The sequence below is a fragment of the Equus przewalskii genome, chromosome 6, assembly GCF_037783145.1.
Source record: "Equus przewalskii isolate Varuska chromosome 6, EquPr2, whole genome shotgun sequence".
NCBI classification, from domain to species: Eukaryota; Metazoa; Chordata; class Mammalia; order Perissodactyla; family Equidae; genus Equus; species Equus przewalskii.
In genome coordinates, this window is record NC_091836.1 from 60,140,369 (window position 1) to 60,158,305 (window position 17,937).

At 34.7% G+C, this 17,937-nt stretch overlaps 1 protein-coding gene across 16 annotated transcripts in view; it reads left to right on the forward strand.

Moving 5' to 3' along the window:
- The window catches only part of DLG2 (discs large MAGUK scaffold protein 2), a 1,822,408-nt gene that overhangs the window by 16,030 nt on the left and 1,788,441 nt on the right, over positions 1–17,937 (forward strand). For all 16 annotated transcript variants that reach the window (XM_070625668.1, XM_070625660.1, XM_070625663.1 and 13 more), the window contains exon 2: positions 3,407–3,538. In XM_070625668.1, the coding sequence (XP_070481769.1) occupies positions 3,407–3,538 (132 nt within the window). The remainder of the gene's footprint in view (positions 1–3,406; positions 3,539–17,937) is intronic.

The window sequence follows — 17,937 nt, forward strand, 5'->3', positions numbered from 1 at the left end:
TCTGTGTAGACTACATCAGTGGCTGCGTGATACTCTCAGAATGTGTAAAGTGATCACTGAAAATATTTTGAGGGTTAAGAGTTAGCGTGTTTTACAGGAAAGAACAACTTAATACAGACTCTGAATACCAACATTCAAATTTTAATAAGGTCTGTGTGAGATCATATTTGCCAGTACTAATAATATTATAAACCAATATTATATAAATTTTGGATGTACATCATATTTCGATTTCTATGTAGATTACATCATGTTCACCACCCAAAGACTAATTACAACCCATCACCATGTACATATGCCTAATCACCTCTTTTTCCCGCCTCCCTCCCCACTTCTCCTCTAGTAACCACCAATCCAATCTCTGTCCCTATGTTTGTTTGTTATTATCTTCTATTTATGAGTGAGATCATATGGCATTTGACTTTCTCCCTCTGACTTATTTCGCGTAGCATAATACCCTCAAGGTCCATCCAAGTTGTCACAAATGGCCAGATTTCGTTGTTTTTTATGGTTGAGTAGTATTCCATTGTGTATATATACCACATCTTCTTTATCCATTCATCCCTTGGTGGGCACCCAGGTTGCTTCCAAGTCTTGGCTATTGTGAATAATGCTGTATTGAACGTAGGGGTGCACATATCTTTTTTTTTTGAGGAAGATTAGCCTTGAGCTGACATCCACTGCCAATCCTCCTCTTTTTGCTGGAGATGATAGGTAACCGTGAGAAGAGCTGTTTTAGTGGAATTATAGGAAAGAGAACTATGATTAGAGTGGTCTCAAGAGAGAATGGAGGGAAAGGAAGTGGAGATGGTAAGTATTTGAAGGGGTTTTGTTGTAGAGGAGAACAGAGGAATGGGGACTACAGTTAGTTGGAGAGGAATGAAGGGCAAAGGAAAGTTTTAAAAAATCGTTGATATTACAGTTTATTTATCTGCTGATGGGAATGATTGATTGGAGAGGAAAACAATTGATGGAGCAATGTCCTTGAGTAGGCAAGAGAGCTTAGGTTCAGGTGCTCAAATAGAGGAGTTGGCCTTAGAGAGAAGCACAAATATTTTATCCATAGTAACAGAAGGGAAAGCAGAATATAGGGGTGCAGTTACAGGTAAGTCAGTAGATGTTATGTTAGGAGCTTGTGGAAATTTTCTTCTGATTTTCCGTGAAATAGGAAGCAAGTTCATCAGCTGAGAATGGCTGTGGGGAAGAAGAGTTGGAATGTTCAGGAGAAAGGAGATATGAAATAAAGTGCTCAGTAAATATGAACTATTATTATAGTTGGTATTTAGTCTGTGAAAATGGTAGATTGGAAGGGGGAGAGAGTTTTTAAAATTCAAAGATAATTCATTGTCTTTGTGATAATGATTATGGTTATTATTTCACAATGTATACATTTATCAAAATTTCACATTGTACGCCTTAAATATATACGATTTTTATTTGTCAGTCATACCTCAATAAAGCTGGAAGAAAAAGAATAAACCTCAAAGCAGGGCAATTTCAGTGAAAATTCATCATATGATTTGAAATACAACGTAATGAGAGAAGAGCTCTAGTCGGGTGGAGAAGCACCAGGAATACCAAGAGAGACATTTGAAGGAAGTGGCATTCACTCAAAGTAAAGCTCTTGCTCATGAGAGAGTCTGAGCATAGGATGAACTTGTGGGAAACTGATGATAATTTCACTCGGCTTTCACCCCAGATGATACACATAAGAAATCATTTTCATAAAAGTACCTTGCATATTAAGAGTTTGCATAATGTTAATTCCTTAGACAGGAACCCCTCAAACACAGAGAGCCAATAAAAAATATATAAATCATAAAACCAGGAAAATTACCCATGTAATATTTAAGACTCTGGATTGGTCACTTTGGCTGTTGCTATTTTTTTCACAAGCTTTCTAAACACAGTTTTCCAAAATACAAGTTGGTGATGAAAGGAGTTGTTTATTGGTTAAGGTGGGTCTTGCCTGCTCTTGTAATGCATTTCAGGTCTGGGTAAATCAGTTACTGTATTTTTTGTGTTACATAAGTATTGTTTAGTTGAAAATATGTGACTTGACTGGGCCGGCCCTGTGGCCGAGTGGTTAAATTTGTGTACTCTGCTTCGGTGGCCTGGGGTTCTCTGGTTTGGGTCCTGGGTGCAGACCTATGCACCACTCATGAAGCCATGCTGTGGTAGCATCCCATGTAGAAGAACTAGGATGACCTACAACTAAGATATACAACTATGTACTGGAGCTTTGGGGAGGAAAAAAAAAAAGAGGAAGATTGGCAACAGATGTTAGCTCAGGGCCAATCTTCCTCACCAAAAAAAAAAAAAAGCATAAAAATATGTGACTTGACATTCTCTAAATAGATCTTCATGTTTGAACAATAGAGTTGAATCTTCTCACTTCCAAAAAAAGACAATTGTTACCCCTACACACATAGAAGCACTGTCACTCTGGTGACTTTTTCAAGGGTATTTTATGTTGTGTTGGATGAAGACATGTATTCAAGAAGCCATAATATAACAGTACGTATTAAGAATGCCTATAGTATTTGTGAATACTATATAATGCCTAGAGGATTTGAATTAAGTCTAAATTAAGGGAAAGTAGGTTTTCAGTTGACTTGTTGATTGCTTTCTATGCACTAGACATTGTAGTAAGTATTGTGTAACTTAATCCTACTACTTGTGAGGAAACTGAAGCTCAGAGAGGTTAAATAACGTTAGAGGACACACAGAGCTCATAAGTAGGTTTCAGACCCAGATGTGGGTGACAACAAACCCTTTCCATTATAGCACATTGATTCCAGGGAGAGAGAGTGATATGGGGGAGGATATTCCAATACAAGGGGCAGTAAGAGCAAAGAAAAGTACAGAGGTAGGAAAAAGTAGAGAAAGTATGTGTGTGTGTGTATTGGGAAGTGGAGGGAGAAAGTGAGTAATCCAATGTGACTAGTGCACTATGTGTGTGTGTATGGAGGAGGTAGAATATATAGTGATAAATAAGGCTGAAAATATAGATTGTAAACAGATCATGGGAGGGAGGCCTCAAAATTTAAGTTAATCTGGTCATTGTTTTGCAGGAAGTCATCAATTTTAAGATAATTGTTCTGACAAGAGAATCACATCTACTATGTGAGCATCAATTGGCCAGCACTGCATTCAGGACCTTTGTTCTGTTTTGTTTCATAGTTGCACATTCTTTTGGAAGACAGGACTATAGATATTAAAGTGGGTTCTTAAAATTAGTAGTTGAGTGTAGTTATCAATTTCATATGGTAGTTTATAGAATTTATGATTATTTTATTAAATTATTTTGTGTCATGAAATTAGGAATACAACTATAGAATAGTTTGATGTTAGCTCACTATTTTTCTAAGACCATAAGATAGAATTTTAAAATCCTATTTTTCAGATACTGATCGAGCTTTGTCATTACTGGAAGAATACTGCAAAAAATTAAAGAAACCAGAGGAGCAGCAGTTGAATAATGCTGTTAAAAAGGTGATGGGTATCTTTAAGAGCAGCTTATTCCAAGCTTTGCTAGGTATGTATTAAAAAATTATTTATCATCTTAATGGTCAGAATCAGGCTTAATAGTTTCAGTAATGTGATCAAAGAACCTGATGTTAACCAAATTTAAAACTGAAATAATTTTCCTTGATAGTTTAAGGAAATCTTTGTTTTTTCTTTTTCTTATTTAAGATTAGCCTAAAAAAGAACTGTTATAAAATAGAAACAAAGTGTAGGTTATTAAAAAATATAACTATTGAAAGAATGATTCTTGTATAGGAAGAAAAGTTTACACAGGAAAAAACTTGAATAGTTTGTTGCAAAAAATTGAAGACAAATATGCTAAAGGAGGAAGTTGCCTTCTTCTTGAGGAGGAATTGCCTAACCTGAAAAATGTCAGATTCTACTCAGAATCTTAGTTCTACTTTTATTCTCTTCTTAAAACAAAAATTAAAACACTCTGTATCTTTTTGGCTTCTCTTAAGTAAGTTTATGATCCAAATTGAAAAGTTGATTGATGAAAGTCTCAGTGCATTGGATTTTTTGTCAATTTATCATGACTCTAAATACATAATGTTTAACCTTATGTTTATTCTTGAATTTATTAAAGATTGTGAAGAAAGTCAAGGATATGCTTATTTATGTATGTCTTCATATATACATCTTTTGCATTTATGCAGATAAATTTTAATTCTTTTTTTCATGATATTTTAGGAGTGAAAATAAACTAGCTAAAGATATAAACAAACACCCCCTCTCAACAAAAACAATCAATTAACAAAATGATTAAAAAAGTCCTCACTTAATTATACGATATATTTTACTGGATTTAAACAGTACATGTTAAAGAAATAACTGAGTCTACTAGACATTATCATTACTTTTTCAGGCCTAGTGGTTACTGATATAAAATCTAAAAATGGGAATTTGTGAGGATTAATCTTGAAAATATTTTATCTATGTTTTTATTATAAATGTCTATACTTATTGACAAAACTCCAACTTTATGGTTTGAATATAATTTAAAAACCATTAAATTTTGAAAATTTGAAAATCAGTCTATTGAATAAAAATAGAATAAAAAGCTTTATAGGATTATTTTGCCTGTGGATTAATTTCTTTAAAATATTCTTTTGTGGCTGGTAAGAATTAATGACACGAATAACTGTAATCATCTTAGCCGGTATTAAATAAAAACAAGTCTAAATGAAATCTTGTAGAATTTAAATAAGCCCTGTCATTAGAAAATAGAATTTTAGAGAACATTTTTAAGCCACAAATTTCTCAATTAAAAATTAATAGTTTCATCTAGTTAGTATTTAGTAAAGGCCGTTAACTGAATGGCAATGTCTCTAAATAGATTTGTATGATGTGTTTAGTTAATATTGGCTAAGTCTTTTGAGAGTTTGAGTCTTTGAGAACTTGATTTAGGAAGAGTATCGTTGGATGCTTTAGATATTCTACTATACTTTAGTAGTGTAACCATTTGGTAATGCAACATCATTACATAGGGAATAAAAGATGAAATGAATGACAAAGAATTGCATTTTGCCATTGTTTTGAGTGAGTGATAAATATGTTGGCAAAAAGCCTATAGTGTAGTTTGAATTTCTCTAATAAAATGAGAGGCAACAATAATCTGTAAAAAGCTGTTATGTAAGTAATCCTGATGCCCAGCTTTGAATGGATAAATTTGCTTTGGCTGGTCTTTAAAAGTCATTTTGGGATAAACCAGAGTGCAAAGAATGGAACATTATATAACAAAACATAATTTTCTACTGCAATAAATTGATAATTTATTCCGATTGAATGTTGAGTGTCTCACTGTGCATTTTCTTTAATGACACAAAAGAAGAAAAACCATGTAGCCCTCTGCATCCTGGAGGGGATTATATCTTTATGAAAGGATAAGTAGGGAGCAATTGATAAATAGGGCATTGGTTATGGTCTATAATTTACTTTCTGTTTGAACTAACTCCCTTCCGCACTTTTCTTGTTATAAGTAATCAAAGATAGTGGCTTCACCAATTGTTCTGATATTCAGATAGCCAGTACCTTGATAAAATACCTTGCATGAGTGTCAATTAACCGAAGAAATACAGGGAAATCATAATGCAGAAAACTCAATAAATGGACAGTAAAATAAAATACTATTATTGCAGAATGTGCTGTAATATTTACATGTGACCAGGAAACTAAGCATTCTCTCTACAGATGACAAGTATCAATTTGAAAATGAACGCTATCCTCCTTTTGTGGTCCTTCATCACATGCTTAAAAAAAACCCAAACACTGGTATGTCTTAGATGGTATAATCTTTGAGGACAGAATTCTGTCTGCATAACTTTGACTGTTATTATAGTGCATAAAAGCATTTTATAACTGGGTTCTGTGATAATAGGGTGGAAGTTGATAGCAAAGGTATTGTATTTTCTTAATTTTTAAAATATAACAATATCTGACTTTAAAAGTAATATATGCACATTCTGTAAGATTTTAAAAATAACATAGAAGAATATAAAATCCAATGGTAAGATATATTGTTCTTATGGTAAAGAGCAGGATATGTGATAAGCGTAGAGAATGATAAACTATTTACCTTTCTTCCTCTTTGCTTCTAGAATGCCTGTGTTCTTTGTTTTGATTTTCCATTTAGCAATAATTGACAATAGAGAAAGACACTTTAAGTTTTTAAAAGTTAGTAATTAGTCTTCATCAAAGTACAAAAAAAGAAAAATGCCTAAAATAGCAATATGCTGGAAGAAGCACATTTCGATGTTAAGCTTAGGGTGACATCTTGTGGTAATACCAAGGAAAAAATTTTGTCAAATGGATAATTACAGTTTTATGATGATTGTGTTATGAACACTACAGAATTTGAATATCAGTGAATTGGAATTCCATGATATTTTACAAATTAATTTAGATTTCTTTTATTTAGTATAGCTGAAACATTTCAGATTTTCAAGGCACTATATTAAGTTTTTTATTCTTCATTTAGGGATGAAGAGCAAGATAGAAAGTTTTAATTATTTTTATGGTTCTCTTCCAGATCTACTTTGAAAATTTAAAGATCTATATTATCACCATAATTATTTGTAAAAATTATTTTAATAATGTAATGGGTCAGTTAATTTTTGGATATGTACTATAAATGTTCTTCATTTTTATACCTTATTGAAAATTATCTTATTCTTTATTCATTACTTATACAAATATGGATAGAACTATGTGTATATATTTAATAAGTTTCAACCCCTTCTAAAATCTTGTTAGCCTTGCTTTAATTTTATTTCCTCTTATTTCACTGCAGTGTTTGAGGGGGAATTTTTGGGAAAGATGTAGAACAAAATGGGCAGTAAAGTGATATTTTCCTTAAAATCTTGCCAGTAGCAACATCTTAGAAATGTGCTAATCCTACTTTATGGAGGCTTGCATGTCAGACTTTGCATTAGAGTTAGAATATTTTTCATTTCCCTAAAGCATAACCTAGAACCCCATAGATACTTGAGATTACTAGCAATACGGGTGATACGGTAGATATACTACATATTGGGATTTATTACTTACTTGTTGAAGCCTTCTACCATGTCCCTATTTACTAGCAGCTTTCACCAGCTCATTCCTTATGTCTTACAGCAGTTTGTTTATATTAGTATAAAGTACTTATTACATTGCCTTATGATAAATTGAATATATTTCTGTCCCCTTGATAGACTGAGTAACTTGAGAGTTGGGGTTATATCTAATTAATCTAGTACCTCCAGTTTGTGGACCTTTAACAATAATAGGTTGTCAATAAGTTTTATTTATTCATTTACTCAACAATTCAGTAGACATTGTGCTAGGCAATAGGGATCCAACAGTAAACTATAGAAGAAAATACAGTCCTTGTTCTTGTGGGTAAGGGAAATCAAGTAGGGGAAAAGAGACATTAGGTATGTGGTTTGTTAATTATTTAAGTATAATGATGATAGGTGCTACAAAAATCAATCTGTGTAAGAGTTTTATCACATTTTAGTTTGAAAAAGAAAGCCTGCAAATTTTCCCAATGTAGTAATTCTAATGTAATATTTTTATTTCAAAATAACATCTATTTGAAACATCATGGCTGTTTTGGTCTTAATTATTCATTATAATGTATAATTTTTCCACCTGATCATAGAAAGTCAAAGGATTTTTTATAGATTATATTGAGAATGAAGGCCCACACAATTATCTGATTTGGAACAACTTGGCTTTAATCCTCCAAAGCTGAGATTCTGAGCTGTGGTTCTTGGACCAGCAGCATTAGCATCACCTGGGAACTTAGCATTGCAAATTCTTGGGCCTCACCCCAGACCTACTGAATCAGAAACTCTGGAAGTAAGGCTCAGTAAATGGTATTTTAATAAGGCTTCCAGGTGATTCTGAGGCATGCTAAAATTTGAGAACATATGTTCAAATGGCTAGATATTTGGACGCACAAAGAAAGTGACAGAGTATGTGAATATTATTAATAAACTTGGGAAAATATGACAGTGGCATTTCTTCATTCTTGGGTACTATAAAGATCTGATTTGATCTTTAACAAGTATAATGAGCAATTATCATTCTGGAATGTATCTTGAGTACTTTGAGAATCCATAAATTAATGAATAGCATTGTGGCATCTAATTTTCTTTTTAAAATACAATAGCGCATCTTAAACATTGAAGTGATTTTTTTTCCTTTGGATACTTAATGTTAGTTTCTACCTATGGGGCTCTGGATAGAGAATAGCAAAGCTACACTGAGGTGCTGCTGTTGCCATGTGTGAAGCTCACTCATTAGGTAAGTGCTTGCTGCCATTCACAACCTCAAAGGATGTACTCTAGTTAAACAACTAAATTACCATATATCATAAAATAAGTCTTGACTGGTCAAAGCAGGGAACGTTAAATTCTTAGATACTAAGGTCTACTGTGTTCCCAAGTATTTGTTTACAATACCTATTAAAGTAATAAGAGTGCAGTATTCTAATTATTGCAATTGAGTAATAATAATTAATGAAGTATTTGTGAAATGCTTACCTATTTGTATGTACATATGCAGATGGATATTATTAAAGACCAAATCTTTACCATTAAGGAGGTTAAGGCCAGTTGGGAAGATAATATTCACGTACATTCAAACAAGTACAAGACAGGGTATAATCAAAGACTAAACTCTGGAGGCTGGACCAAAGTACTGAAGGAGTTCAGAGAAGCATGGGATCATTGTAGATTGGTGTTGCCAGGGCAGCTTTTATATAACATGTCAACTTGAGCTGGCTCTTGTCACCGATAGGATTTGGGTAAGAAGAGAAGATAGAGAAGGACATTTTTTCCCACCTATCCATCCATCCATTCATTCATTCAAAAGATATTTATTAAACACTGTGCCAAGCACTATGATAACACTGGGAAGACAAGCATTAAACAAAATTGCGTACATAGTTTATATTTACAATTGTGTTAAATACCACAAAGAAGAAGTACAGGGTGCTGTGAACGAGAGACTTAACTTTAGCGGTGGAATTAGGGAAAGCTTTCTTAGGGAAGTGGTATTTGAGATGATGAAAATTATGCAGTTTCATAGAGGTCAGAAGGAGAGTGAGGAAATGGATGTGACTGGAACAGCGGCAAGATGTTTTTGATATTTATGCTTTTAAAATGTCCTCTAGGAGTTGGATTAGGCATCACATTAGACTTAAATCTCTTCCAAAGACTTGTTTAAGTTTGAAAGTAAACTTGAGAAACAAGAGTGGTAAGCATAAAATGTGGCCCAAACAATCCTTATAATTCCCTTTGTTAAACTGCCTTATACTAAGTGTGATTAGTTGTGTGTTTCATGTCAGGCAGGATCAAGTATTTCTTAAATTAAATTTGGCACTTTAGATTGGATGCTATCAAGAGAATTAGATGCTATTCTTGGCTCTGGACTTTGTATATTTGCTGCAGGATTTATGTCACCAGATGGCACCATTTAACTAAATTTATGTACTTATAATGCTTGTAAGGCTGGTTGTTTTTAAATGAAGGATGCTTTTATTTGTGCTATAACTGAAATAGGTAAAAATTAATTTATTTCGATGGCATATGAAACTTCTATACAGAGAAAGGTAATGCAACCCCCAAAATTTGTTGAGAGCATGAAAGGATCTGGAGGGTTCTACTAAGTATATAATAAATGAAAATTTGGTGACAGTCACTGTCACTAATGTATAGTAGCTGGCAAAATAGCAGAACACAATAGATTTATCCCTCTAGGTTTTCCTACAGCCAGCGTAGTAATATTATGACTATTTTAGCCTTGAATTTAACTTTCAGATGTAGGGACTTGATATGCATAATGACAAAAATATAGAGAAAATTTTAAAAGATTATTTTAGGAATAAACCCTTTCAAGATGTCTTGAAATATTATGGTAATAATACGTTAAAAAAGTTTTGTCAATAGAGTATATGTTCTGTTGAACTATAGAACTAGTAAAATTCATAGAACATGATATAGACGTTCTTTTATAGTATAAACATTCATCCCAAGGAAATGAATATTTTATTTTCTTGGTTAAAAACTTCCTTGGTTCTTTCCCTACTTTTAGGCCAAATTAGTCACTTTGTCCCTTCTGTTGCTATACTGTTTGTTCATTTTTCTGGTGCAGCACTTATCTCACGGTATTATTGTTAACTGATTACATGTTGGTCTCAGTAGACTGCGAGCTTCTTGAATGCAGGGACTGGTTCTAATTCAGAGTGTAGCACGGTGTCTGCCATGGAATATTCTGTCATTAGATTTCTCTCATTTGGCAAAATATATTTTGAATTCCTACTATGTAAGAGACACTATGATAGGCCTTGGGAACTTAGTGACCAGAGAGATGTGGACCCTATTTTCATGGAGCTCATGGTCTACTAAGGGAGACAGACATTAAACAAATAAGTACAATTGTGATAAGTGCTTTGAAATAAATAGTTATGTGGATTAAACAGTAAAATCGTAAGGAATTACTTGAACTGGTCAAATTCATATTCTTGTATTGTGTTTGTTTAAAAATGTTTAGATGCTATTTATTAATTGAAACCTGTAGTAGTTATCTATTATCCTTGGAATGAAATTCAAACTTCTCACCTGTGAGGTTGCCTATTACCTCTGCTTACCTCTCGTCTCATCTCTTACCACTCTTCCCTACTCACAATACTGCAGCCACACTAGCCTTCTCTCTGCTCCTAAATGCTGCCCAGGACACTTTTACTTGCTTTTCTTTTGTTTGGAGTACGTTCCTACCTAGATCTTTGCTTTATTGGCTTATCTTGTCATTTAGGTCTCAGTATCTCTACAGGACCTTTCCACCTCACTCTCCACCTCCACCCTATCTCCAATTCACATTCATCACATTACCTGTTTGTGTGTTTTTTGCATTACTTTCTCCACTAGAATGTAAATCCATAAGAGCAGCCATCCTGCCTATCTTATTAATTGCTGTATCTCTTAAATTAGCTTAGTGCCTAGCACATAAGGGCCACTAAATAAATATTTGTTAAGTGAATGGATGAAGAAGTGAGTGTTGCTGCATACCTGGTACTGTGTTAGATTCTTGTTTAAGTTAGAAATGTACTCATTTGAAAGGAGTAGAAAGCTCATGCAAGTAGGATTTTATTTTTACTACATAAGGAGAAGTCCAAAGGTAGGCAGTGGCTGACATTAAGTCAGCATCTCAGTAAGGTTCTGGTCAGTGTCTCTGCTGAGTGGGAATTGTAACCTGACCTCAGGGAGGAATGTAGGAGTATAGTGCCAGTATAGCCTAAGGCGTGTGTTGTCAGCCAGGCAGAGAGCCTGGGAGCTTTGCCTGAGCCAAAAGAATATACCCCATGTCCCACCAAACGGACTTCTGTATCAGAGACCAACAGTATATCCAGTGACCAGATGGATAAGGACATTGCTCAAGGACCAGAGAAGCCAAAGGGCAGCATGTACATCCAATGAACCCAACCTATTTCTACCGCCAATACTATCATGGCAGATAAATCGTATGCCTTCCCCCAGAATTGTCTACTCCCATATAGCAGAGCATTATTTTACTGAGAGACAAGGAGGAGAGACTATTTAAATTATTGAATCAAACTACACTTTAAACTGGATTGGATGGTCAGTTTTCCCAATTAACCAGAGATTGAGGGTTTCTGAAGCAGCTGGATAAGTCACAGACATAGTAAAGAGCTATATGTTTTGTTTGCAGATCCATGGTGTGGTGTAAGTTGTATGTGTGAACCCACTATACTGAAGCACAGATCTCAATGTTGATTCTTACCTCTTTACACTGCTTTCAGATTTAGTATTGAGTGATGAAAAGAACTAACCATAAGAAGGAACAATGGAAAAAGATGTGTTCCACAAGTGTGTCATAGGAAATAACTCTGTTATTTCATACTTTTAACTCTGGCTCCTGTCAATTCTGGCTCCTGCCAAAGGGAAGTGGTAGAGAATGAGGAGCATTGGTTTACCCTAGTTTGTTTACATGAGTCAGTCCTAAGAGTTGCTTAAGAAAACATCTATCCTCCACCTCATTTGTTGCTCAGAAGCCATAGAACTTCTTAGACCACGATAGGAATTCCAAACATTCCAATATTAACCTGCAGATATACCATGCAGCATAAATTTCCATGATTTCTACTTTCTGAGGCCCTGGGTTCTACCTTATATTCAGTTTCTAGTTTGTTGCCGAAATAATAGATCTTCATGAAACCATAAGGTTAGAATTCTCTTTGCAGGATTCTGTATCTGCAAATCCAGTCTTCAAATGTACCTAGAGCCACCAAACTCCAGTTCTTACAAAATGCCTTAATCATGAATCCCTAAAAGTTTAAAGCATTTTTTAAATTCATAGAAAGGTATTGAATGAATATTAACTAATACTTTCAGAAAAACCTTGAGTTTTGAAAATAGCCATTTGAAAATAAACAATTACTTCAGAAATAAGCCTTGTGCTTTAGAAATAGTTGCTGCAAGAGTTTTTTGAAGAAGAGTTTAAGAGCTCTTCAATCGATCGAAATAGTACGATAATTATAAAGGTGAATTTTAGATTTCATTAATTGAGATAATTAATATCATTAACAAAACCTGCTTATTTTAGGTGCAGGGCTCCATTTAGTAATTTTCAGGATACATGTTCATGTTCTTCTTGCTGTTTTTCTCATACATATCTGATTTTTAAAACTATGTCTCTTCTAGAAATGGAGCCCCTGGAAATATGGAAAATTTAACGTATTTAACAGGGCTCTGCAAATTCTAAACAAATTTTGGTGCAGGATACTTCCATTTCCTGAATTTGAATATTTATTATTATAACATGGAAGGTGTGAGCTAATGCAATGACTTTCTCTATAAACATGGATGATTATGGAGAGGAATATTGACTCTGCATATTGAATGAAGACTATAGGAAAACAGTAATATTCTACATAGTAATTTCTACTTTCAAATTTAAATTATTGTCATTATTTTGGCTTTGTTTGTGAACAATCCATTCCTTGGATCAGTTCCTTGATCTCCTTTCTAGCAATAATCCCTTCTTCCACCACATCTCAGCCATCACTCTTATGTTTTACTCTGTATCTTATCATTATTAATGACCACACCCTTCTAAAATCTCCACTCTCTGACCACCACTCATCACCTATTGATCCAGTTCATTTCTATATTTTCCATATCAATCATTCTTTGATCCCATAAACACTGCTAAACCATCAGCTCTATACATTTTCATGATCTATTAGCTACCATAAGTCTTCATGTTTCTCCTTACCCAACTTAGCATTCATGATTCATTGCTATAATTACTCATTTGCATACAGCTTCAATTTCTTTGTCGTTCCCTCTATCTACTGGCAAAAACCATCCTCTGGTTAAGTCTATCTCTCTTTATGCCATGCCTGCACCAATGCACCCAAATGTAGCTGAGAAATACACATAACCTTGTTAACTGGTTTCACTTTATGACCAAAAAAGCCTATTGTATTTCCTGGGACAGTTCAATTTCTTTTATATCCTGATTCAATCCATTTGTAAGTCCTATTGCCAGATTTTAAAATTAAGTCCAGAATCCTGCCACTTCTTACCATCTCCATCATGCCATCCTGGTCTAAGCTACCATAGTCTCTTATCTGGTCTACTGCATTAGCTTCCTAACTGATAACCCTTTGTTTTCACTCTTGCCCCATCTATCTTCTGCATAACATCCAGAGTGACCTTTTGAAACAAAAGATAATTTATCTCACTATTTTAAAAACCCTCCATTGGCTTCCTATCACTATCAAAACAAAATTCAGAGTCCTCATCATGACTATAAGGTCTTACATAATCTGACTCCTGGCTACCTCTCCCACCTCTTCTACTAATACTTTCAGCATTGTCCATTCCCTTCCAATCATGTTGGCCTTGAAATTTTCCTTGAACAATCTTTCTACTTCAGGGCATTAGTACTTACTATTTTCTCTTCCTGAAAGTGTTTGCCTACTTTCTCACTCATTCAAGTGCCTGTCCAATTGCCATCTCCTCAGGCCTTTCCTGATAGCCTTGTCTAAAATAGCCATCTTTCTTCTATTATTCTTTTTTTCTTACTCTAGTTAATTTTGTTTATTGTACTTATCAACATATATTTATTGGTGCTATTTATTTGTGGTCTTTCCCTCCCAACTATACTATAAGCTTCTTGAAGGCAGGACTTGGTTGTCTTGTTCACTCCTCTAATCCCAATGCTTAGTAGAGTTCATGGAATATAATAGAAAATAATATAATTTGGTGAATTAGGGAAAAGCTAATTTACTACTGATGGTCAACTTTTAAATTTGGGCACGATAATTGCATTAACATTTTCTTTGTCTTTGCTTTTTCTTTAAAATAAAAATTATTAAATTCTTAGATGATAAGTACTGTGTTGAAAAAGATATTCACTTAAAAAGAGTTCTTTTGTTTGCAATATTTTATAGTTAATACAGTAGAGATTTTGCATTTGTTTTCAGGGTCTTGGTGCCAAGAGCTCAGGGCATCGAAGAATGTGATTTATGAGGTTAGGAAAGTACATTAGGTTAATTATGCTGCTGCATTGCCAGACAATCTCTTGGAGTTTGCTGGTATGCAGCGATCAAAACAGCATCATTTAAAATTGCTAGACCTATTAAAACATGCAAATTTTACTTGTTTACATGTCCTGCTCCTTTTTGAGGTTACTGCTGATAATATAAAAGACATTTATGGTATCTGCAATACTATGAAAATTTAACAGAATAAAAATATGGATCTCTGTTAATAATATGACTTAACTTCTAGTATTTAATGTAGAAGACTTCTCAGATGTTGTTCTTTGATATACTTGAAGCTTTCTCTTAGAATTCTTGACTGCATCTCAGCTGTTTTGAGAAATTTAAAACTACCACTTAAAAATATATTCTTACTGATATAGTTATTCTTTATGGTGTATTTTCCCAAGCTTTCATTAGTTTATTCATTAATTGAACTAATATTTATGGAGCACCTATGATGTGTCAAACACTGATATAGATGCTGGGTATATATCAGTGAACAAGACAGACAGATATTCCTGCTCTCATGGAACTTGTAGTTAAGTGGTGAGTATCAGCAATATGCAAACAGCACAGAGAAAAATAGGGCAGGGAAGGGGAATAGAGAATACCATGGAGGGGAAGAAGGGTTACTATTTTAAATAAAGTAGTAAAGTCCTTTCTAAGAAGACATTTAAAAAAAGACTTGAGGGAGTTGAGGGACTGAGTCATATGGCTATCTTCAGAGAAAAGAGCAAGTACAAAGGCCTTGAGGGAGGAATATGCCTAGATTATTCCAGAAATAGTAAGAGTCCAGTGTGATGGACTCAGTCACTCTTGGTTGAGAGACAGTAGTAGGAAATGAGCTTGCTTATGGTAGGGGGACAGATTATGTAGGGATTTATTAGCCATTATGAAGACATTGGCTTTTATTGTGAATGAGCTAGGAATCTGTTGGAGGGTTTTGAGAAGAATGATGTGATCTGACTTAATGTTTAAAATGGTCAACTCTGCATTACCTGTTGAGAATCACCTGAAAGGATGCAAGGAGGGAAATGGAGGAGATGAGTTAGGAGTTCATTGTAATATTCCAGGTAGAGATGATTGTGATTTAGATTAGGGTGTGGCAGCAGTGAGAATGGTGAGAAGTGGTCAGATTCTAGATTTTGAAGGTAGAGCCAATGGAATTTGCTAATAGATTGGATGTCAGGTATGAGAAAAATAGAAAAGTTAAAGAGGACTCTTTTTTTTTTTTTTTTGCCTGAGTATCTGCAAGTATGGCATTCCCATTTTCAGAGATGAGGAAGTCTAGGAAAGCAGCATATTTGGGTGTGGTGGTGGTGGAAGATCAATAGTCTGATTTTGGAGGTGTGAAATTTGAGATGCATACTAGACACTGATGTAGGTATGTTAAGTATACAGTTGGATATAGAAATCCACGATACAAAGGAAATATCAGACATTGAAGGTTAAATTTAGGAGAAGTCAGAGTGTCAATGTTTTTTAATACCATGAGACTGGAGGGAGAAGTAAGAGGTCATGACATGTACAATACTATGAACATTTTCATTAAATTCTATGAAGCTGATAATGTTCATAATTGAGATATTAAAATTATTTTCTTGCCAAATTTTATGCAAAAAAGTTTCATTAAAATTTTGTTTAGAAACCAATTAGTCAGATATAGCACAGCTTTTTATTAGCTTTTACCTTTTTTAAATTAAACAAATTTATCTCCGAACTTCTGGAAAGTGTCAATTACTAGATAAAAAATTTATTATAACTGACCTGAGTTCTAATTTCCATGAATAGTAGCATGTGGGATTCAATTTCAAATTTAAAAGAGGTCATACTTATTCAAGCACTTTAAGAATCTACCTGATTTATTAGCACACATGAATTTAACTTTTTTGCCTTCTGGAATTGATTTATCAAGATAATTTCTAATGTGACACAGATTAAGGCTAGAAATAGATGACTCTTGGACTTAGAGTTCTTGGCTGAAAATAACAGACCAATACTATGTAGTTTAAGTAGAAAAGGGATTTATTGGAATGATATAAGACACCTTACAGAAACTGCAGGAAGGCTGGAGATCCAACTCAGGCAGGAACCAAGAAATACAAAGCACAGTTAGGATTTTACCCCAGAAAACGTGTTCTAAGGACACTGACTCTTGCCATCTCCGGTGGCTACCAGCCACCACACTGCTGGACTCTGGTTCCTTAACACTCATCACTATGCCTTACATTCTTGATTCTATGATAGTCATCATGAATTATTTTTGACCATTCCAGCACTGCTAGGTCACTCTGTGAAGATTAAAAGTCCTTGCTTGGTTAAGAAATATGTAAATATGGCTGTGACATAATGAATATATATTTGATCTCTGCCCCTTTTCCTTGGTACACAGCTTCTAAAAACCTTCAAATCTCCAAAGTAATGTGTCTTTTTGTGTGCTAATGAGATGACAGATGGCTGGGCACTCCTGGGTAGCCTCAGGATGAGAGTTGGTTGCCAAGGGAACCAATCCTGTGATTAGAAAGTTAGAACTTTCAGCTCACTCTTGACTTCTGGAGAGGGAAGAAGGGCTGGAGATTGACTTCAGTCACCAATGGCCAATGACTTAATCAGTCATGCCCATGGAATGAGGCCTCCATAAAAATCCCTAAAGTACTGGGTTTGGAGAGCTTCTGGGTTGGTGAACCCGTGGAGGTGCTGGGAGGGTGGTGCACCTGGAGAGGACATGGGGCTCAACACCCCTTCCCCTGTACCTTTCCCTATGCATCTCTTTTATCTGGCTGTTCCTGAATTGTATCCTTTTATAATAAACCAATAATCTAATAAGTAAACTTTTTCTGATTTCTGTGAGACTTTAGAATGCAAATTACTGAACCAGAGGAGGGGGTTATAGGAACCTTCAGTTTATAAATGGTCAGTCAGAAGCACAGGTGACAACCTAGATTTGTGATTGGCATCTGAAGTGGGGTGGGGGAGTCAGTGTTGTGGGACTGAGCCCTCAATATGTGGGGTCTGATGCTAACTCCAAGTAGATAGTATCAGAATTGGATTGATTGTAGGACACCCAGTTGGTGTCCATAGAGAACTAGAGAATTGCTAGGTGTAGGAAACTTCCACACACTTGGAGTCCAGAAGTGTTTAGAATGGAGTGTTAGGATAAGAAACAGAGGTTTTTTTCTTGCAGTGACACTCCACTTTGAGAAAGACCTGAAGTTTGCTTGTGGAAATGGATGTTGTAAAGGTTGCAGCTTGTGAGTTTTTGTGGAGTGGTAGAAGGAGGGTCATCTGAAATCAGACAGGAAGTTGTAGTGTTAGATGTGGGTGAATGTGACTCATAATAAATACATGCGGTG